The following is a 21,037-nucleotide window of genomic DNA, read 5'->3' on the forward strand; positions in this document are numbered from 1 at the left end:
TCTTGAATGTCGGATCGGAAGCCGCCGAGCGGCCTTGGCTTCAAGTCACGGTTTCGGAAGGCCCGCCGGGCAGCCTGTTTCCGGGCCGCGGCGGATCCGATCAGGGCACTGGCGCGGCGGCACTGAGACTCTGAGAGTCACGGGTGACGGCAAGGAGTTGAGTAAACGGCAAATAAGACTCTCACATTAGCACCCCATGGGCTACACCTGTCTCTGCCCCCCGGCGGCCTCATTTTGACCAACTTTGACCGTGGTCAAATGCAAGGGGATAGGTCACGCCGGGGTCAAATCGATGTAAACCGAGGTCAAATTAGAGTCAAACCGAGGTCAAAGAGTGAAAGAGGGGTCGAAGTGGTCAACCAGCGGTCAAATCTAAGGGGTTTACACGGAATAAAGGGGGTATAAAACAGTAAGCATGTGCCTTCATGTTCACAATACCGGCGGATCGCACGACAGCCCTTGCTAGCAGCACACAAGCGTCATAGTTTCGTCCTGCTGATTCCTGCACTTGCTCTCGAGCCTCAACCTCCTTACTTCAACGCTCTCTTCTGCTTCCGCAACTCTTCGTGGTGCTGGAGCTTGTCATCGGAATCTGAACTTGTTCTTGCGCATTTCCTTCAACTAGAATCGACCATGCAGCGTATTCAACTTGCCGTGTATCAGGCCAATCTCTTTCGTGCCATGAGAAGAATGTCTTCCATTGCACTGGAAGAATCCGGGTCACGTGGATTTGGCTTGGACAAAACTAGAGTTGCTCAACAGGGCAAGAACTTCCAGACGTATCATTCTTCTAGCTTTTCCCAGCCATCCATCAAGGAAGCTCGTGTGCAGTCGAAACAAGACCCTGCCACTCCTCTCAAACAGATTATACCTTTGAAGTCGGCGGAGGAGTACAAATCGGTCCTTCGCAAGTTCAATCAAAGTAGGCAGTAGATGTGTATCATAGCAGCCCTGTACTTTCATCTTGTATTATGAATGAACGTTGTTCTTTTCTGATTTCGACATTACTCGGTGGATCCTGATCTAATTTGAAAATCTCTGACGTTTCAGAATGACACTTGAAAGTAATTGATTACGCCAGTGTTTGGTTCTGCCTGGATTCTGTTGAGATCGTTGCAAGGTTATGTTATGTACTCTGCAAATCAAGCTGAAACGTCAAGTATGTCAGCGGGCGTGAAGTTCTATAGCAGTCAGCAACACATAGTCAAAACCATCATACGTATGGCTTTGTAGTAAGATACTGCTGTAAGATATCAACTCAGATCATTAGCGATGTGATTTCGACTGAGTTCTGTCTAGAATATTGTATGCACTAGTGCTTCAGCAATCTCATCCCTGAAGTATGCATCCTTTGTAGAATCATCTCAAGAAGACATGCAAGTGCTCATGCAATTGGGTGTTCTTCCTGGTAATCAAGTATATTCCAAACAAAGAATACAAAGAACAATGAAATCAACTAACTATCAATAACAAGCTCATGCGCGCTGCATGCGAGCTAAAGAATAATTAAAATTCAGAAAACTTCCCCGAAATGAAGTTTCCTCCACGAGAACTTTTGTTGTCGGGTTGTTTTCGCTCCAACATGGGAAGAGATCCTCGCCTGATGAGAATGCTTGGGCCGAAGAGCGTTGGATTTCAACCTATCATTCCCTCCATTGAGGCTTCGAAGCACACTATCGCATGCCATGAAGTGTTGCAAAGTACTTCGTGCACCCATCAGAGGCTTCAGCTCAAATGTGCACTTGCTTGGAAAGCTGAGGCCAACGGGCTTGCCATATTTCGCCTTCCTCGAGCCCGTAGCCTGCGCAGCTTTTGAGTTGGACATCCAGCTGAGGTAAACATTCCAAATCAATCCTCCCACAGCGAAGGCGTTGACTTGCTCTTCCACTGGGATGGCTGTGTACACCATTGCTCCCCATGCAGGCCAGAACTTGAACTCTGACTTAGTCACTGCCATGATGGTATTCTTCCAACTACTGTAAGCTTCCGACAAGGAATCGCCGCCTGCAAGTCTACGAAGCACAATGTTGGCAGAGTTCATGAAGGTCCCCCATGTTGCAGAGTCGAAAACCACTTTGACAAGGAGCGCATTAAATTTTCCCAGGCTGTCAAATCCTACCATCTCACGGGGGAAAAGCATGTTGAGGTTGGAGAGCCAAACTGTTGTGCCGAAGCCAGCAAGGACAGTCCCAATGGCTCCAGCATTCACAGTCCTCTTCCAGTCTATCTTGGTTACTCCGGAGAGCTTCTGGGCAACTAAGTCTCCAAGGGCACTGCATGATATGGCTAGAGGAACATTGCGAACCATCATGATCAAAGTCTCAGAGTTGAGAGCTACTTCTTCACTGCCTGGGAAGTTGCAAACGACAATAGCCGACATCATTCCCGCAGTAGCAGTGGTAAAGAGAGCCTGAGACGCTCTCTCTGGGGTAATGCTAGACTCTGGGGTTTGAACAGTTTCTGAGACAGTACAGGCATTTGCCATTTCTGTCGCCGAAGTAGAAGAGAGATCCTTTGATGCAACTGTGGGTAGGAATGTCTTGGAAGTCGTTGCTGGCCACGCCTTGATTGGAAGCGGTCTCCTGACACAGACGGGCCCTGATATTGACGTATACGTTGCAATGCTGTTCTGAACCCTTGTATTTCCATGTCTTCTTGCGATTGACAACGAAGATATACGAGGATACAACATGTTCTTGATCTCCAATCGATCAATTTAGATCATTCAGATCAGTGGACGGCTTTTGGACAGATATATCGAACTTCGATTGTACAGTGATTCTCTTTGGAGCAAAGGATCCTATACTGTAAAGAGCAGAAGAGGAGTGGAAGATAGATGAGAGTATGAAAGGCGAGAGAGGAGGAGGAGAGGAGGAGAGGAGGAGAGGAGGAGAGGAGGAGAGGAGAAGGAGAGGAGGCGAGGAGGAGAGGAGGAGGGTTCGGTTGGAGACGCACTTGGAAACTTGTGCGATGAGGGAGGATTAATGGCGGGAGGGATGGGGGATGGCGCCTGGCAGGTCTTGCTGTGGGCTGTTGTGGAAGGTAGGGGTCCCTCGATGGTCAAATTTTGGGGTAGAGCCTCGAAAGCATCTCGTGGGGTGGGGGCGCAAGCGTCAGGTAGGGTGGTAGCAACAGTGCGTTTAATTGGCACCGGTCATAGCTCTTCCATGTATGGGTATGGGTAGTCACCCCCGTCACAAGTTTGATTATGTTGGAACAACTTCGCTTGTAGTGGTGGGTAGAACTTGGGTTTATCATGGGTGGGTGAGTTCGAGTGTGTGAGTTGGATCATATTGGAGCAACGTGGTAGGTGGTGGTTGTGATGGAGGGGGTGGGGGTGGGGCAATCCCTGCACCCCCTGCCAAAACCCTGCTCAGAATGAAGGGACAGCAAGGGATGGTAGGGGGGGGGGGTAGTCTCAAGGTAAAGCCAGTACGTAATCTGGGGGTGGTCTTGAGAGGTACGTGATCCGGGGGTGCGGAGCGTACTGGTCATACGAGTAGAACGCTGCGTTTTCAAATCGATACAGTTTGACCGTTCGGGTCAAACTGCATCGGTCAAAGATAACGGCTTCTATTTGACCACCCGTTAGACCCTTGTGGGATTTGACCTGGGGTCTCAAAGATTTGCCTCACTGCTATGGCCGCAAAGAAATGCAACAGCCCGCGCATGCTGTCAACATCGCCCTCTCCCTCCTCCTCACCGACTTGTTCAGCTTCCTCCTCCTCTCTGTCAAGCTCACCCCTTGCATCGCCTTCGTCATGGCCTCAGGAAGCCTTCTTGGATTGCCCCGCATCGCCGCTGTCGATGCTTGGCGACGTCTCTTCATCCATGAGATCTCCTTCCTTTCTCTCCTTGTCGTTCAACGTTGCAAGTGGATCAGGAGAAGAGAAGATGAAGAGCACGGGGAAGGGGAAGGGGAAGGGGGATGCAGATGATTCGATCAACAACTCAGAGCACTCTAGGCTGCCTTTGAATCAGATTATCCCCATGAAAGCTATGACGGAGTACAGGGACATCCTTAGGCGGTTCAACGATAGCAGGAGATACCCTTGAGTCCGCTCAGAACCAGCAGCGGTTTGTGTAAGAGCAGCTGCAAGATGGTCAGGGGGGAAGGAGGAAATGTAGTGTTGTGTGAACTGTAGACTGTTGTATTGTTTATATTGTTTCTAATTCTTTATTATTGAAATTCTCGGAATATCAATCATTGGTATAGCATGTGTACTCCTCTCCTCGCCCGTCCGCCTCCTGTCCCCACTGTCCTACTGAGCATTCATTGCCATCTTTGACTTGACAATATGACGGAAAGCAACTTCTAGCGGCCTTGCTGTTCGAGATGGAAGGAGAGTACGGAGGCCTGCCCTTCGCTGGAAACCTCAGGTGCTCCTCCTCCTTCGTCGTCACTGTTGTACTCGGCCAGCTCTTCTTCTGTCCTCGGTGCCTAGTAGAGAGTGTCACGTCTGAAGGAACCGGAAGACAGAGAAGGACAGTGAAAGCTCCGAGGGAAAAGTTGCAAGGCAGAAGGAGAGGAGAGGAGGAGAGGAGGAGAGGAGGAGAGGAGGAGAGGAGGAGAGGAGGAGAGGAGGAGAGCAAAGAGAAGGGAACCAGGAGCGAGTAGATATCCGGCTGTTCCGAAGTATCGCGTCCAAAGAAGTTGTCGAGGAAATTGGAAGCAGAAGGGTCGGCGATCATTGTGTCAACAGCCTCTGCCTCTGCCATGGAGTCAGGAAGATCTTCGAGATCAAGAGGAAGAGAGCAGGAGGTCAGAGAGGGTTGGAGAGGAAGTGAGAGGAAGGCGGTAGGGTGAGCAGGAAGTGGGCAGGGAACGAGGACGAGGGCAACGAGAGGTTCTACCCTCCTCTCCTGGCAATGTGACGTCGAGCTTCTCAGCGAGGTCTCGGCAGCTGTTAGATGTAAGCAATACAGCATGTGAGATGAAGATGGAGGGAGGAGACGAGGTGGATAGCGGGGAGGATGCAGAGGATGAAACATTGAGCGGAGAGAAGAAGAGGAAGGAAGGAGGGCAGTGTAGAGGATAGGGTTGAACGACGAGAGGGAAGCAAGACAGAAGACAATGAGGGATGAGAAAGGCGGTGAGAGACAGGTGGAAGAAGGAAGGCAGGAGCAGGAGAGGCATTCAAGAGGAGGAAGAGAGGAAAGGAGGAGCTAAGAAGAAGGAAAAGGAGACAAAAGAGGAGGGAATGTTGCTAACATTGTCAAGAGCTCAAGAACGACTTTTCTTCTCTCCTCCACGAAGGGTTTGAACCCGATACAAGATTCGCAGTTCTGCACACCATGGCAAGTCAAGAGGAAACGTCGACGACGAAAACCAGGGGAGGGGAGAGAGAGACAAGAACGAAAGGGACCAAGTAAAGAGCAGAGAGCAGAAGACGATGAGAAGGAGAAGCGAGATGAGGAAGAGAAAGAGGACGGAGGGAGGGAGGGAGGGAGGGAGGGTGGGTGGGTGGGTGGCAGGGAGGCAGGCAGGGAGGCAGGGAGGCAGGGAGGCAGGGAGGCAGGGAGGCAGGGAGGCAGGGAGGCAGGGAGGAGCAAGAGCAGAAGCAGAGGCAGTAGCAGTAGCAGGAGCAGGAGCAGGAGCAGGAGCAGGAGCAGGACCAAGAAGTAATTCTACCTCATTGATGTTATCAAATCGTTTGAGTTGGCGCTGAAGTTCCAACGAGAGGACGAGAAGAACATCTTCAATCTCTGAGGCGTCCTCGACCACAGAAATCCCTATCCCCTGTTCTCCTCCCCCTCCTTCATCTCCTCCCTGAGACCTTTCGTCTCTTTCTAGCGATAAAAGCGCTCTTTCCGTGTACTAGAAACAGCTCAGTGGTTTGGATTGCAAACCTGTTAAATCTCCAGCTCATCCCTCCTCCTCGTCTTCCTCCTCCTCATGCATCCATTACATGTGTCACTCCCTGACCTTCTTTCTCCTTTCTTCCTCTTCCTCCCCCATTTCTGTCCCTCTCCTCTTCATACCTTACTGCTATCCTCCTGCTCCAATATCTCCAAGACGAGCTTCCTGGGGATGGCGGGGATGGAAGGCGGCAGGCTCACTCGGTCCTCTTCATTGTTCTGCTCCACAAACCCAAACCTCGTGAAGATGGCAAGGTTGGGAACCTGCAGGAGGAGAACGATGGGGAGAGAGGGAGACGAAGAGGGAGACGAAGAGGGAGAGGGAGAGAGGATGTAAGAAGGGAGTTGAAGGTAATTTGCAAGTACGACATGCCAGACAAGACGAGGAAGAGAAGCAGGGGGAGCACGGGGGGGCGGGGGGAGAGGGGGGTAGAAAGGTGAGTGGGAAGAGCGCGCAGGAGGGGGAGAGGGGCAGGGTGTCAGCTGAAGAAAGGGGGCAGGAATCTCACATTGCGAGCATAAGGATGGGTCAACTCTTCTCCGGCCTCGATGTCTCTGCACGCTTCTGCACAGATCCGATCGCCATGCTGGATGAGGCGACAGTTCGGCTCGCGATCGTGATTGAGCAGGTCGATGAAGGGAACAAGCCCTCCTCGCGACCTCTTCTTCCCATCAACCTTGTCACTGGATCAGGCACAGAGGTAGCAGCAGCAGCAGCAGCAGCATTCACCTGCTGATCCCAGAAGTGGAAGCATCTTGACAATACCTGATGAGGAATGAGAGATGGGCGGGCAAGAGTGTCGAGGAGGAAGGAAGGTAACGACAGAGAGGGAGGGGGCGGCTAGGTGAAGAATGCTGACCATGCTGTTGGCCCAGAACAGCACAGGAGGGACCCCTCCCGTCCCCTTGAGCTTCTCCCACGCAGCTCGCAGCTTCGCGCGATGGTCAAGGAGGAGGAGAGAGACATGCGGGTCGACGGTTGCGAACTCCTCGAGCATGGCGCGGGTGAGGTTGGAAGGGATCTCCTTGCTGTCGGTGGTTGGGAAGAGCCACCAATACTCCGACCAGAAACCTTGACAGAAGTCATGAAGCATGTAGAAAGAAGAGGAGGAGAGAGGAAGGGAGAAGAAGGGAGAGGAAAGGAGAGGAAAGGAGAGGAGGAAGGAGACGTGCTAGTGGCAGTGGTGGAAATGTGAAGGATGGAAAGGAGGAAGAAGTCTGGGAGAAATGAGATATTGGAAGGATAGAGAGGGAGCTGAAGAGAGGAGGTAGTGAGAGGAGAGAGAAGGAGAGGAGAGGAGAAGGTAGTGAGAAATGAGGAAAGAGAAGGAGAGGAGAGTTTAAGCAGAGATCACCCGTGCCATCGAAAGCGGCTTTCTCAAGCACCTCCATCAGTTTGCCAGTCAAAGCGATCTCAGAGGTCCAGGCAATTCGCTTCTTGTCGAGGTCGCTTATGTTTCCTGCCACACGTGCTGTCAGAGAGATTCAAGAGAGAAGAGAACATGCCTGCTGCATCTATCACCACCTGCCCGTCCTCGTACTTCACATCCTCAAGATCGATCTCGTGGAAGATGCAGAACTCCAGAGGAACAGCAACTGTTACATCCCCTGACGACAGATGTTCAAAGTTTGAGGAGGCAGAGACATCGAGAAGAAGGCATTGACAAGGTCTCACCTGCCTTGAACGATCTGTTTGCGAACAACCCTCGTCCTCGCATCCCACTGTCAAGATCAGCATATACCTCCAAAGGATACTGCAAATGCACACAAGTCAGGGAGTCTTAAACATTGTTCACCATCCCACCTTGGAAAGAATCTCATGAAACCTTTCCTTCGTCCTCTCTTCATCGGATTTTTTCATTTCTTGCTGATTTCATTCAACAAGGACCTGTCAAGAAGGAACTCAATGGAGTATAAATTGCTGGAGATGCGAAGACTTCCTAATGTACAGACAAGAAACTGGAACAACAACCGTCTTATTCGCATCACTTCACCTCCTTTCCTCCCTCCCTTCACCCTCCCTCTCTCCTTCGCCCTGCACTTCGTGCTTCAATCATTCCCCGACGGCCTCATTTCGTAAAGTCCACATCCCCACTCTGACCAATAGGATGGTACCGATTGATATGCCACCACCATACTCCCTAGCACCTTCCTACGACTCCTATAACCCTACCCCTTCCGAGCTAGACATACGGAGGGGTGCTTCCAATCGTGGCTTTTAGCATCGCTCCATATCTACATGACCATCGCTCCATATCTACATGACCATCGCTCCATATCTACATGACCATCGCTCCATATCTACATGACCATCGCTCCATATCTACATGACCATCGCTCCATATCTACATGACCATCGCTCCATATCTACATGACCATCGCTCCATATCTACATGACCATCGCTCCATATCTACATGACCATCGCTCCATATCTACATGACCATCGCTCCATATCTACATGACCATCGCTCCATATCTACATGATCGTCACTCCTTCGTGCCCTCTTCCCCTCCTTTCCATGATCCTCTTTCCTCACAACACGATCATCCCCTCCTCGTCGCTTGCATTTCTCGTCCTTACTTATCACTCTCTCGTATCCTTCTATTTTTCGATTGAAATTCATCTCCCTAATGTTTCACACACTTTCCTCCCATTGTCTTGTCTTCCACCTTGTCGTCTTGTGCATCAACTCATCGATGTAGAATGACGTTTATCCCTTTCATATTATTGACGTGATAGTCCTAGTCTTCCAAGTTCATTCGTGATAGTCTTAGTCTACGAAGTTCATTCGTGATAGCCTTAGTCTTCCAAGTGTGTCACTCGTCTCATTCATGCATCTTTGCCCTCCTTTCCCATTTGTCCTCATCACGATCCTACTCTTGCTGAATGACCTCCCCTCCATACCTCCCCCCCTCCCCCCCCGACCTTCACCCCCTATGGTGCCTTTGCTTGTCGTAGCGCTTCTCGTCATTGCGTATCATGGCATCCTGTCTTTCATCCACTGCCATGGTTGTCGATCAATCGACACAGTCAGCTGCTCCCTCCTCGCCTGCCAGCTCTTTCTTGGCTGAGAAGTCTGATCAACTCGAGCAGGCGCGGGAAGCTGTAGACAGGAGACTTGACGGATGTACTGACAACTGTGTCGTCAATGCCGTCGGCAGCCTGTCTACAACCCCGAGAGCACACGAGAAAGCGCACTTCCACACCAAAGGATTCTTGTGAAGGCATGTAAGCTCCCCATGAATGATGTAAATTGCCACTTGGGTGGGTTCAAGACCTGGAGTATTATAAAAAGAGAATCTGCTTTACAGCGCTTTGTTGACAGTGCCCAGGGAAATTGGCGTGAAGAGAGCAGGATCAACAATTCTTACAGCATTTAGTTCATATTAATCTATCCAGAAGTCGATGGCGTTGAGGTTCATCGACATGATCTTTCCGTATGTGAGGGCCCTGACCTGCAGCGGCAGTGAGATCAAACATCCTCTGCCGGCCAGCCCCGACCTGTCCGTTCCGGCAGACGTGGATCGAGTACTGACAGAAGTGACCCTGAATGAGAGTGAGCACAGAGAGGAGGAGATGGCTTCCAGAACAACAATGATCTACAGAGAAAGGAACGAGGGGTGTGCTAGGAGGAGGAATGTGTGTAACGACCTCTGCCGTGCAATAGCTTCCGTTGAAAATCAAGCGGTAGGGAGGCCACCTGAGGCATGGCTTGTCAAGAGCGTCTCGATCGAGATGTCTTGTGCTCACAAGCTGTCGGGCAGTGTGAGCATCAAAGCTCCCTCATGGTCTCCTCTTGGTGAACTTCCTGTGACTAGCCCGTTGAAGAGGCAGCGACGTCCTTCACGCCTGGCGAACACAGGGCCGTAGACCTTAGCCATGATCAGCACAAGAAGAGGCCATGTGGGTGTTGAGCAAGCACCGGCTCGTTTGTCGCTTTGAAGCTGAGAGGTGCCAACACTCGTCAGGCTGGACAACAACGCTCGAGCTTCACTCACCCGTTCTGCAAGTTGAGCATATGCTGCTCGTAGTCGCCCAGTAGGATTGATACCTGCCGTTCGAGCTGGAGGAAGCGAGCTTCGAGAGACGTGTTCCTGCGCACTACATCACCATCTACATGACCATCGCTCATACCTTATCTACATGACCATCGATAACCCTTTCATACGGGGGCAAGCCACTGACAATCATTTGAGATCCATCTTCCTTGAATCCAATCTTGCGATAAATTGGTAACCATTTCTCAATCAATAGAGTCTTATCCTGATCCGTTGCCCTAAGCTGATACATACCTAGATACTTAACTCCCTTCCATCTCTTTGTCTGAATAGGATCCAAAGGTATTTCCACTAACAATATTCTGAAAATCTGCTTGCTGAACCGGAAATCCTTCGGTAGTGTCAAAGGGTACATACCACAACTTGATCTTTGTATTTTTACAAAATCACCCTGCAAGATGCGAATGCTGATATCTATTCAGCTGAGGAATCAGCTAGTGCTGAATCCTCTGATCAGGAACCAGTCCTCTCCAATCGGACTCTCGTGAATGTGCTGATGAACTCCAAAAATTTCAATTCTAGTCGCATTCCGATCTACAAAGGTTCTCCTACATGCTCGAGCACGATATCATCGAACCGTCCAACAGTGAGTTTGTCTTTCCTGTGCTTTTCAGTCGACGTCCCAACGATCCACGCTCCCCAACTGATCCCAAAAGCTACCGTTTTTGCTGCGACCTTCGCCGCTTGAACCAAGTCGTCTTCAATCAGCAGACCGCCGCAACTCCTACAGTCGACGAGATCACGGTTGGAAAAGATCGCCGACATCGTCCGTCAAGGCCAGCAAGTCCTTCATGATCTGCCCAATACGTTCGCTCATATTGATGACATAGTAATCGCTACGTATTCGACCTGGGAAGCCCACGCCGATCATGTTCGAGCCGTGCTGACACGCTGTCGCGAACATCAGATTTTTCTCAAGAAAGAGAAAGCTCAATTCTTCCGTACCAGTGTTGACTTCTTAGTTTAGTTAGGCCACCGCGTCTCCGCCGACGGACGGTGACGACGCAACATTCCAAGACGGCGGCTATCTCCGCGTTGCCGCTACAAACGACTACCAAACGCCCCGGCCTGACTGACCTTCTCCGCAAGGGCGCTCAGTTTCTGTGGACGGCAGCATGTCAAAGCGCGTTCGACAGCCTTTCTCGACTGCAGTCGCTCCTCATCACGAGCAACTCTCTCGCCCAGAGGACGGCTTCTTGCTCGCCTTCACCGTCAGCGCCTTGCAGCCTTTGTTGGACCCCTATTATCCAACGTCTCTGCGCCAAGTCTTTTGTAACTTCTTGTTTTACACAGATTCGTTGCGCCGCATTCGCCTGTGTATTCCGCAAGCCTTGCGTCGAGAAGTTCTCTTCCGCGCCCATGACCTTCAGTCCCACCTCGATTGGCCCCAGCTTCGGAAAGACACCGAGCTCTACATCCTGTCACATGCCAGCATTGTCTTCAAGGGAAATCTTACCGTCAACGACCCATGGGCAAACCTCATTCCCATGCCGTTCCCTCGACACGCTTCGAAGTCGTCAGTCTCGACTTCAAGCTGACTGGCTCCCACGAACTCGAGACAAGAACGATGCCAATCTTCTCTTCATTGACGAGTTCACAGGGTGAGTTTACACTCACCCCCTGCAAGAAATCGATCACCTCCAAACAAGGCTGCTCAAAAATTCATCATGCAAAACCGTCAAGTCCTTATCAGCGACAGCGCTGCCATCTTTTCGTCCAGCCTGATTCTGGAACGCGCTCTTCAAGATGCTAAACGTTCACGTGAAGCATTCGTCGCCTTCTATGCCTCAAAGCAATGGTCGACCCGAGCGTATGAACTCCGTCGTCCTCGAAGCTCTACGTATCTACACCACGCAGTATCTGGAGACTCACCTTAACTCAGCTGTCCGCCGTCCCATCGGTTTCAGCCCTTTCGAAGTCATGTTCGGCAAACATATCAGGACGCAACTTTCTCTGCCTTCACCTGACGATCATCAGCACGAGACCCTCGACTCCGACATTCGCGAAGCAACCGAGGTCAGCGCCGAAGCGAGCTGCTCTCGAAGCTGCAGCGCGTGCCACCGAAGCTCGCCTTGCCCAAGTCCGTCGTCCCTGCCGCTATCAAGTTGGAGATCTGGCTTGGCTCTCAACCACCAACCTCAACATCCCCCTCGCTTCGTTGGTCCCTTCCGCATCCTGGAATTTGTTTCAGACAACACCGTTCGTCTCGACCTCTCTCCTCGCTTCGCATCGATCAGAAACACCGTCATCAACATCAAGTGGCTTCGTCCGCATACAGAGCGCGACCCTGCCTATCAAGATCCCCAGCGACCACCCGAACCTCTGGCCACCAGAGACGGCTTGGAATACGAGATCGAGAGCATCCTCAGCAAACGTCGTCGCGGTCGAGGTATTCAGTACCTTGTTAAGTGGACAGGCTATGATCAAGTCAGCGAGAACAATTGGCTTCCTGCTCGTGAATTGCAGAAGAAATCAGGTCTCCGCGAACTCATTCGTCATCCAACGCGCTGGGCTCATCCGACTGGTTTGAAGTGGAACTTTAATTCCTGTCGTTCCTCTCCTCATGGTAAGAGCGAAGGTCAAGTTGGAACTGAGTTGTCTAGCGCAGGTGGGAGCCTAGCGATGTTGTATCAATGAGGATCCGGAAACACACGCCGATACTCGTCGGAGTCTGAATTTCCCCCACTTGCATGCACAGCGAGTGTGGTGGTTGTGCGTAGTTTACCTCCCAGTAAACTTAGAGACTTCTATCTTCTGCTTCTCTATCTTCTCCATCCTTACTTTACTCGTGTCGTTGACAATCTCTGTGTTGTGTATACAACAGACTTGGTTAATTTCAACATCGTCAAAACAGATAACATCGCGAGCGTCGCAACCGTCGAACCACTACGGACCGTATATTTTCAACCGCTACTAAACCGAATAGGCGTAATATCGCAGTGATCCACAATGATGGCTGACCTGAACGTCCAAGTCACTCATGACCGTACGGTCCACCGTCAGTCCAAGTCCTTGCTAAAAAAAACAGGTGCGACCGTAACTTAATAAAGAACACGAGACCGTAACTTAATAAAGAACACGAGACCGTAACTTAATAAAGAACACGAGGCCGTAACTTAATAAAGAAAACTGACACGAGTTTTTGGTGGAAAGCTCCATGCATTCACATTCTTCCGCGTATCCTGTACGATCTCGGACCTACAGCAGGTCACAGAGGGCTGATCGGCAGATCGGCAACGCCGAATAATGTTTTAAAGCGACCAGCTGTAGGTCACTGCTGCTCGCTGTGATAGTAACGGCGGTACTAGGAGGGAGGAGATCACAACATAGTGTAATGTTACGCGTTGCTATCGGAAACAAGATGTGTATTGCCGTACTGTTTATTACTCATCGCCACTCAAGGGCCTCTTCCTCTGGGCTCGGGATTGCGCTTTAAAACATTATTCGGAGTTACCGATCGGTGGCACCACCCACCTCAGGGCTCACTGCAGGCGGGGGTAGTCATTACTACCGCAATCACTTCAAAAGGGAAGGAAGGGACCGGAAAAAGGCAGAGGAGCGGATGTACAACCCTGCAGGGAGGGCGGGAGGGAGGGAGGGAGGAGAGGGAGGGAGGGAGGAGAGGGAGGGAGGGAGGGAGGGAGGGAGGGGGGCAGGGGGAGGGAGGGAGGAAGGGAGGGAGGGAGGGAGGGAGGGAAGAGCAGAGCAAAGCAGGAGAGGGATGGACAATCTGCTGGATTGATGATATACACTCTTGCAGGAAACATGGAAAGCTTATTTTCATTGTCTGTACAACCTGCAAGAAAGAACTTGTTCAGAGATGATGAAGGGCGACTTGTATTTCTGAATTACGTTGTCAGGTGTCCTTGCATTTCTCTCTTCCTCGCGATCATGATTGCCCTTGCCGTGTCTATCATCCCTCTTGCTGCTTTCAGCGAGAATCCATTCACTGACGATCAAGCACAATATGTGTTGAATGACGTCAGATCGATCAAGTATGATACATTGCGACTCGCATCAGAAGCAGTTTCAGCGGATAGAAGCAAAGTCATGGTTGAAGTTGAGAAGACGCCTCTAAAGACCCAATCTGAGTCAGTCGGCATCTTCTACTGGATATATGAAGCCAAGACAGATCAAGGCATCTTCACAAGAGATGCAATGATGGACATCCACAAGGCAGAGACAGAGATCATGAAAGATCCCCGTTACAAAGATTACTGCTTGAGAAGTTACGGTAACGCCACGATGTATGAGCAGACAGAATGTGCACGTCCCTTGTCGGCGACTCTCATTTTCTTTGCGGAAGAATGGGATTCAGCGCTTGTGAAATCCGTCACTGACCGTCTCAAACAACCAGGACTGGCCGAGTTGTACAAGAAGCTTGGTGATGACATTCATGTCTTGTCCTGTTCACTGACTCATTGTCTTGTAGCTCCATGCCTTGAGTTCTACAGTAACTGTGAGACGGCTCGCAAAGGTGTGTCAGTAGCGGACTATGCGGAGGCACAGAAACTCTCTGACGACATCACGGGCATCATGAAATGGTGGAATGGGAAGAACACGGAAGTGGCTGGAGATGCAAAGTGAGTTGAATGCGTCTTTGAAGTTCCCTGACTTGACTGACATGATTTGCTTTCCAGAGAGATTGCACAGTTCTGTGCTCTTCTACGACAGTTTCCTACGAGACTACCTTACATCGACTTCTACTTTGATGGAGGCTTTACTTCAGAGAATCCGATCAGCATGTACTCACGCTCCTTGTACCAATGGGGGGGACCACTGAAGGGCTACACGCTCGTGGACGGAGAGCAAAAAGACAAACAGGATCAAGGTCTGTAAGCGAGATGACTGTTGAGAGAATGACAACTAACTTGCCAGAGTTGAAGAAATGGATCGTAGACAATCATCTCAACGAAATCAACAAGGCAGCAAGCTCGAGCTACAGTAATCATGTAAATTTGTTCTACTTCATGTCCGCATTGATCTTCGATGTCTTCACACGGATCCTTGCCGCCGACGCAATGAACGCCTTGATGAGCCTCCTCATGGTCTTTTTCTACGTCTGGTACATGACCGGCTCGGGCTTCCTCGCAATGATCGGCATGATCGAGATCATCCTCAGCCTCCCGACCGCCTGGTTCTTTGTGCGATTCATCTTCCAAATCAAATATTTCGGCGGGCTGAACATGCTGTGCATCTTCATTGTGTGCGCGATCGGAGCCGACGACATCTTCGTGTTCATGGACGCGTACAACCAGTCCAAGGTCAAGGGGAAGCATGTCAACAAGGACTTGGCCACGAGGATGAGCTGGGTCTACAGGAAGTCAGGACTCTCCATGTTCCTCACCTCTGCTACGACTTGCGCTGCATTCCTCTGTTGCCTCTCCTCCCCCATCGCCGGCACTCAAAGTTTTGGCATTTTTGCGGCTCTTGTCATCCTTGCTGATTATCTCTATGTGATGAGCATGTAGGTTTTGTTCACCTGCTGAGCTTCAGCTGGTGTGTGCTCTTCTCACATTTTCCTTGCAGATTTTGTACGGCTGTAGTCGTCTATCACGATTATTTCGAAAAGCCGCCGTTGTGCCGGTTGGCAGGATGTTGTGGATGCTGCGTGAAAGATTGTTCAAGAATCAGACCACGCTCGACCGAACTTGCTCTTCAAAACAGCCACGAGGACGGGAGAGAATCTGAAGCAGAGGACAAGATCACTGTCTTCTTCTCCACTACCTTCTCCAACTTCATCTTGGACTACAGGTCGAGGATAGGGATTGCCATTGTCCTCATCGGATGGTTGATCCCTGCGCTTATCTACACGACCAAGTTGAAGCCCACGACCAGGACTGAGCAGTTCTTGAAGGACAGTCATCCCCTGCAGCGTTCACTCTCCATTCTCGCCGACCAGTTTCCCACCTCCTCGCAAGACCGCGGGCTTGACGTGTTCTACGTGTGGGGCCTGGAGGACCTCAGCAGGAAGGGAGTGAACCAGCTGTTGGATGACAAGTTCCTCGGAGAGGCAACGTTCAATTCCTCCTGGAAATTTTCTCCTGCATGCCAGCAGAAGATCTTCGAAGTCTGCCTTCACATCTACAGTTCGCAAGACCTGAACGAGCTGATCAAGCTCAAAGACGATGCGACTCTGTCACATCGCTGCTTCCTCTCTGAGTGGAAGGAGGCAGTGGACAAGGAGAGCTGGGGAAACTCACAGGGATGGGTTGACACCGAGCAGGTGGACAAAAAGATGCAGCAGTTCTTGTCAATGTCGACGAGGCAGTCAACCAGCAACCAGCTCATGCTGGACTACTACAACGAGCTGGGAGCTGACCAGATTGGCTTTGATGGGAGGCAGCTGAGGTTTATAGCCATCTCTGTGGAGGCTAAACATCTCGACCAATGGAGCAATCCGTCAGAGAGCTTCACTCGCTCCTACTACGACCAATTCAGCCGGCTCGGCGACGAGTTCAACAAGATAGCCGAGGCAGAGTGCGGGGAGGTGACGATGACGGATATGGACAAGAGGTTCATCTTGATGAACAACCAGAAGATCTATCGCACCTCGGCCATCCAAGGAGCGGGTATCGGGATTGCAATAGCCTTTGGCGTGCTTCTTCTGGCCACGCGGTCCCTTCTCATCTCCTTCTTTTCCTCTCTGTCCATCCTCGCGACCATGCTCTCCGTGATCGGCCTTACGACGATGATGGGATGGGAGCTCGGGACCATCGAGGCGATCTTGTTCTCCATCCTTGCAGGCTTCAGCGTGGACTACGTCGTTCACTTGGCGCACTCATACGCAACATGCTGCGGAACGAGAGAAGAACGACTCCGCAAAGCCTTTACAGAGATGGGATCTCCTGTCTTCAGCGGTACCTCCATGTCTTGTTCCTCACTCCTCATGCTCCACATGCTGCTGATCCCAGAAACTCGTGCAGGCATGGTCACGTCAGTCATGGCTTCTATCCCTTTGTTCCAATGCCAAGTCGGTCAGTTGCCGCCAACTTGTTTGCTTCTCCTCCTCCTGCCTTCTTACTTGTTTCAGTTTTCTTCTCTGTGTTTGGCACCTTCTTGTGCTTCACTATCCTTTTCTCGTGGATATTCGCCAACTTTGGCTTCATGTGAGTTGAGTTGACTCCTACCCCTGTCATCCTTTTCAAACACTCACAATGCGCATCTCGAAGGAGCATCATGGCCACTCTTGGCCCCGCCACAGCTGACAAGGAGGAGCAACCTGGCGCGGATCCAACAGTGGTGTTCTCATCAGAAGAAGTTGACTGAGATCAACAAGAATGCTGCAAAGTCTCGCAATTTGATGGACGAAAACGAAACATCACACACTTGTCACAAAACGAGCACTAAGTTGGTGCCGGGTTTGCTACTATCTTTTGCTTCCCACTTTTCAGTAAAAGAGGTTCACAATTGTTGTGCCCTGGAGCGCACTACTGGCACTACGCACGACCGCTGCGAGTAGCACTGAAGATCGGATTCTTCGTCGATCTTGCTGTCCGAGAGATGAGTTGTCGTCTGAAGTTTTCAACCCTTCCTTTCACACCGACTTGCTCCCTCTGATCGAGCTGCTTGAGCGTCGGACTGGAACTCGTGCCGTGAAGGGAGTGCTGCCTGAGGAGGAGGAAGGGAGTGCTGCCTGAGGAGGTTGCTGATGTTACCGGTGGAACTCGAGAGCCGCGGGAGGAGTCACCGAGCCATCGCCGGGCCTCGCCAACTTAATCCGCACTAACTACCCTCTTTCTTGCTAGCAAAGGTCGCCGGTAGCGCACATGGACGATGAAAACCAGTGCGGTTACATGAACTTCTTAGAGAGAAAGTAGTAGATCGGACTCCGAGCCCGGGGTAGAACCTCGTAGCGATGAGAGAGGGCCCGACCAATGACTTCGCTGACATGACGCAGGATGGACGATCACGGGGCTTCGGAGAATCTACAGGCCTTGAAGCACAGCAGGAAAGATGCCAAGGGTAGTCTTTCCTTGTACCCTATTGGCCGATCGGAGTGAGCACCCATGCTTCTTGGGAGCATCGCTCATAAAAATTAGCAGGGTCTACTCTGTCTGTCTGTCTGTCTGTCTGTCTGTCTGTCTGTCTGTCTGTCTGTCTGTCTGTCTGTCTGTCTGTCTGTCTGTCTGTCTGTACTCCCCTCTCTCAGTCTTCTTTTTTCTTCAGCTGTCTCCTCTCGAGCCTAGGAAACTCAACTTGCAGACAATCCATCAGGTACTGAGGCTGTTGTAACACTGAATCCGATGCCATGATCTCTCAAAGATGATGTGGTAATGATCCACGAGCGCAAGCAATTTCTGACGAAGCTCTTCTCGAATGTTGAGAAGAGGGGAAAAGGATCAGCACTAGTAGAGATGGCGGCAATGGATGCAAGACGGGGGTAGGATCAGAGTCAAGGCTCCAAGGCAGAAACAAGAGGAGTTGCTTCCCTCTGGCGCCATGAAAACGCAGAAGAGCCGCCATCTCCCCTTGTCCAAGCAGAGCAGACAGAGCAGATAGACAGTCAGACAGTCCGACAGACAGGAGAGGAGAGGAGTGTCTCGTCACCATGAACGACCATCTACCTTCCCGGCCCTCAAGTGCATTCCTTCACAAAGGAATCATCTCCGATGGAAGTTCGGTTGTTGAGCATGATGATACGCGTTTGAGTGGTGGCATCACCTCAGGGAACGATGAACCCAAGGCAACATCTTCAACACCTCCCGGAGAGAATTCTGATGAGATCCAATCAGAGTCAGTGATAAAGAGAGTGAGCAGTCTGAAGCATCGAGCTAGTCTTCTCCACCATTTGTCGGCGACGACTGTTTCCCGGTCGAGGTCTCCTTTGGAGGTCCCCGATGCGAACGTGCCTGTCAGGCCATGCTCTTCTCCTCCCACGAAGACCATCTTCTCCAGTGTCACTGGAGTCTTTGAGCCTGGTAAGTTCACCGCCATCATGGGATCAAGCGGAGCCGGCAAGACGACGCTTCTCAACGCCGTGGCTGGGGAGACAGCTGGTGGCAGCCTGTCGGGAGCTGTGCATTTCAATGGAGCCACAGTTGACACGGCAACGATCCGAAGGCAACAAGTGATTTCTGAGTTTCTGTTTGCACAACTCATCAGATCAGACCAAGGTTCAATATCACTATCAAAATTAATGTACTTGGATAAGATCACCAGCTTGCTTTTTGCGGCAAAATTGTTTTTCCTACAGGGAAAAGCGATGAGATGCGGAGACAAACTTGCCATGCCTTGCAGACCTGATGGGTTCATTATCACCTTTCCATCCTTTCCATCGCTCGTGATCCAACCAAGCAACAAGGAATTGGGAAAGTTGACGTGCTCCTATAAAAACCTTGCTGTGAGATCACGAGACCGAAAAGAAGTGCCAGACAATCTACATTGGCATCGGCATCACATGCAGAAATAAAACAAGGAGCAAGCAAGCGAATAAGTCGAAAACGAAAACGAAAACGAAAACGAAAACGAAAACGAAAACGAAAACGAAAACGAAAAAAAAGAAAGCAAAAAGAAAAGAATTCAATTCCGTTCTGCATGATCGAGTTGATATCACTAACTTCGTCTCAGCAGATCGCAGGTAGATTTCACTCCCCTGAGCGAATTCTCCTCATTTCGCTACTCCTCCCCTTATTTCACAACAACCTTTGATTGATCTAGAATGTCGCGAGCCTCTTTTCAGTGAGAGGCAACACGAAATGTCAGCAACGTCACCTCTAGCGCTGACACCGCCATGATGCGCCGACTGCCAAAACAAATGAATCGAACCATGCAAGCTGAATCATCCTCTTCAACATATTCAAACTCACGAGAAAGAATTCTTGGATACAGGTCGTTCAAGTCTGTCTGACTATCCTGCAGCAAGGAGGTTTCCGTTCAGTCTGCACTCTGACGTGGTCGAGATGAATCTACAGGATCGCAATCAGCCACAACCACTTTGATGTCTTTTTTGTTGGGTCCAATCTTCTTCCCAGGCTTTTCATATCTCAGTTACTGCCATAGTTTGACGTAAGAGAAAAGAACCTGACGATAAGCTTGGAGAGCTTGCTTGGGGTGGGGTGGTTTACGGAGGATAAAATTTTTTTTTCATCTCTTTATGTTTAAGGAGCTCCTTATCGTCGACCAAGTCCCTCCAATCCGTGGATGCCCTGTGGGCCTGGATCCTCTGCAGGGTGTCCTCCATGAGGTGATACAGGTCGTCCGCCTCGGAGGCGATGAACTTGGACTGCTCGTAGGCGGCATCGTCGTACACCAACAGCAGCGGCTTGAGGTCCTGCCCGCTGGGGGTGCCGCTCAGAACGCTGGCGTTGCAGCGGTAGGCGTCGAAGAGCTGGTACAGGTTGGTGTAGTTGGCGACGTAGGTCTTGAAGACAGACTCACAGGTGGACCTCCGGATCTCGCCCCACTCCTTGAGCTGCTTGGGGAGGGTGGATTTCGCCATGTTGTCGGAGAGGAGGAGCTCGACGGCATCCAGCCGGGAGAGCGACTTCCCGGATACCGTGCCCGACAGCATACCATGCGCAAGCCCGTGGATCTCATCGATGGCGGAGATGGCGTGGGAGACATCACCATCGCAGGAGGGGTCCATCTCCAGCAGCGTCTTGCAGCGCTCCCTGATCTTCAGCGCCTTCTCCGCACTCTGGACGACGAATCCCATGTCCTTCGGGCCCTCGGTTTCAAGATGCAGCCGAACAAATAAGTCCTCCACTGACTGCCTGACGGCGCTGCTGTCCATGATCTCGTCCAGCTTATCGAGCTCCTCGGTGTTGATGTCGTACTTGTCCAGCCAGGAGATCATGGAAGAGAGATTCAGCACCACGGCCTGCGAGCCTCTCCTTGCACCGCTTGATGTCGATGTCAGTCCTGACGAGATAATCGATGGTCTCGAGGTGCTTCTTCAGGTCTTCCAAGTGTGCCACTCGTCTCATTCATGCATCTTTGCCCTCCTTTCCCATTTGTCCTCATCACGATCCTACTCTTGCTGAATGACCTCGCGCACGAGAGAGCGCACTTCCACACCAAAGGATTCTTGTGAAGGCATGTAAGCTCCCCATGAATGATGTAAATTGCCACTTGGGTGGGTTCAAGACCTGGAGTATTATAAAAAGAGAATCTGCT

General features: G+C 51.0%; 7 protein-coding genes across 7 annotated transcripts; 3 read left to right on the forward strand and 4 right to left on the reverse strand.

Annotated features, from left to right (window-relative positions):
* Positions 1 to 442: 442 nt before the first annotated feature.
* On the forward strand, positions 443 to 995 carry GUITHDRAFT_156170 (hypothetical protein). Its single transcript, XM_005819960.1, has one exon. The coding sequence runs from the start codon at positions 634 to 636 to the stop codon at positions 931 to 933; it is 300 nt and encodes a 99-aa protein (XP_005820017.1). The 5' UTR covers positions 443 to 633; the 3' UTR covers positions 934 to 995.
* Positions 996 to 1,513: 518 nt separating this feature from the next.
* On the reverse strand, positions 1,514 to 2,692 carry GUITHDRAFT_120774 (hypothetical protein; the record flags this gene model as incomplete). Its single annotated transcript, XM_005819961.1, has 1 exon — positions 1,514 to 2,692. The coding sequence occupies one exon, from the start codon at positions 2,690 to 2,692 to the stop codon at positions 1,514 to 1,516; it is 1,179 nt and encodes a 392-aa protein (XP_005820018.1).
* A 1,075-nt stretch (positions 2,693 to 3,767) lies between these two features.
* GUITHDRAFT_120775 (hypothetical protein) lies at positions 3,768 to 7,720 on the reverse strand (the record flags this gene model as incomplete). Its single annotated transcript, XM_005819962.1, has 13 exons — positions 3,768 to 3,970; positions 4,051 to 4,093; positions 4,376 to 4,441; positions 4,606 to 4,712; positions 4,855 to 4,904; positions 5,213 to 5,286; positions 5,983 to 6,123; positions 6,369 to 6,536; positions 6,590 to 6,625; positions 6,720 to 6,931; positions 7,215 to 7,319; positions 7,535 to 7,613; positions 7,664 to 7,720. 13 exons carry the CDS (start codon positions 7,718 to 7,720, stop codon positions 3,768 to 3,770), a joined length of 1,341 nt encoding a protein of 446 aa, XP_005820019.1.
* Positions 7,721 to 9,247: 1,527 nt separating this feature from the next.
* GUITHDRAFT_148197 (hypothetical protein) lies at positions 9,248 to 10,151 on the reverse strand (the record flags this gene model as incomplete). Its single annotated transcript, XM_005819963.1, has 6 exons — positions 9,248 to 9,316; positions 9,363 to 9,407; positions 9,513 to 9,561; positions 9,612 to 9,805; positions 9,860 to 9,955; positions 9,996 to 10,151. 6 exons carry the CDS (start codon positions 10,149 to 10,151, stop codon positions 9,248 to 9,250), a joined length of 609 nt encoding a protein of 202 aa, XP_005820020.1.
* Positions 10,152 to 13,684: 3,533 nt separating this feature from the next.
* GUITHDRAFT_81816 (hypothetical protein) lies at positions 13,685 to 17,032 on the forward strand (the record flags this gene model as incomplete). The annotated part of the gene is made up of 7 exons (XM_005819964.1): positions 13,685 to 14,303; positions 14,352 to 14,502; positions 14,560 to 14,750; positions 14,798 to 15,386; positions 15,449 to 16,779; positions 16,846 to 16,896; positions 16,953 to 17,032. The coding sequence occupies 7 exons, from the start codon at positions 13,685 to 13,687 to the stop codon at positions 17,030 to 17,032; spliced, it is 3,012 nt and encodes a 1,003-aa protein (XP_005820021.1).
* Positions 17,033 to 18,470: 1,438 nt separating this feature from the next.
* On the forward strand, positions 18,471 to 19,331 carry GUITHDRAFT_148199 (hypothetical protein; the record flags this gene model as incomplete). The annotated part of the gene is made up of 1 exon (XM_005819965.1): positions 18,471 to 19,331. One exon carries the CDS (start codon positions 18,471 to 18,473, stop codon positions 19,329 to 19,331), a length of 861 nt encoding a protein of 286 aa, XP_005820022.1.
* Positions 19,332 to 19,982: 651 nt separating this feature from the next.
* GUITHDRAFT_120780 (hypothetical protein) lies at positions 19,983 to 20,717 on the reverse strand (the record flags this gene model as incomplete). Its single annotated transcript, XM_005819966.1, has 1 exon — positions 19,983 to 20,717. One exon carries the CDS (start codon positions 20,715 to 20,717, stop codon positions 19,983 to 19,985), a length of 735 nt encoding a protein of 244 aa, XP_005820023.1.
* Positions 20,718 to 21,037: the final 320 nt, after the last annotated feature.

Source organism: Guillardia theta (assembly GCF_000315625.1).
Source record: "Guillardia theta CCMP2712 unplaced genomic scaffold GUITHscaffold_197, whole genome shotgun sequence".
Lineage (NCBI taxonomy): Eukaryota > Cryptophyceae > Pyrenomonadales > Geminigeraceae > Guillardia > Guillardia theta.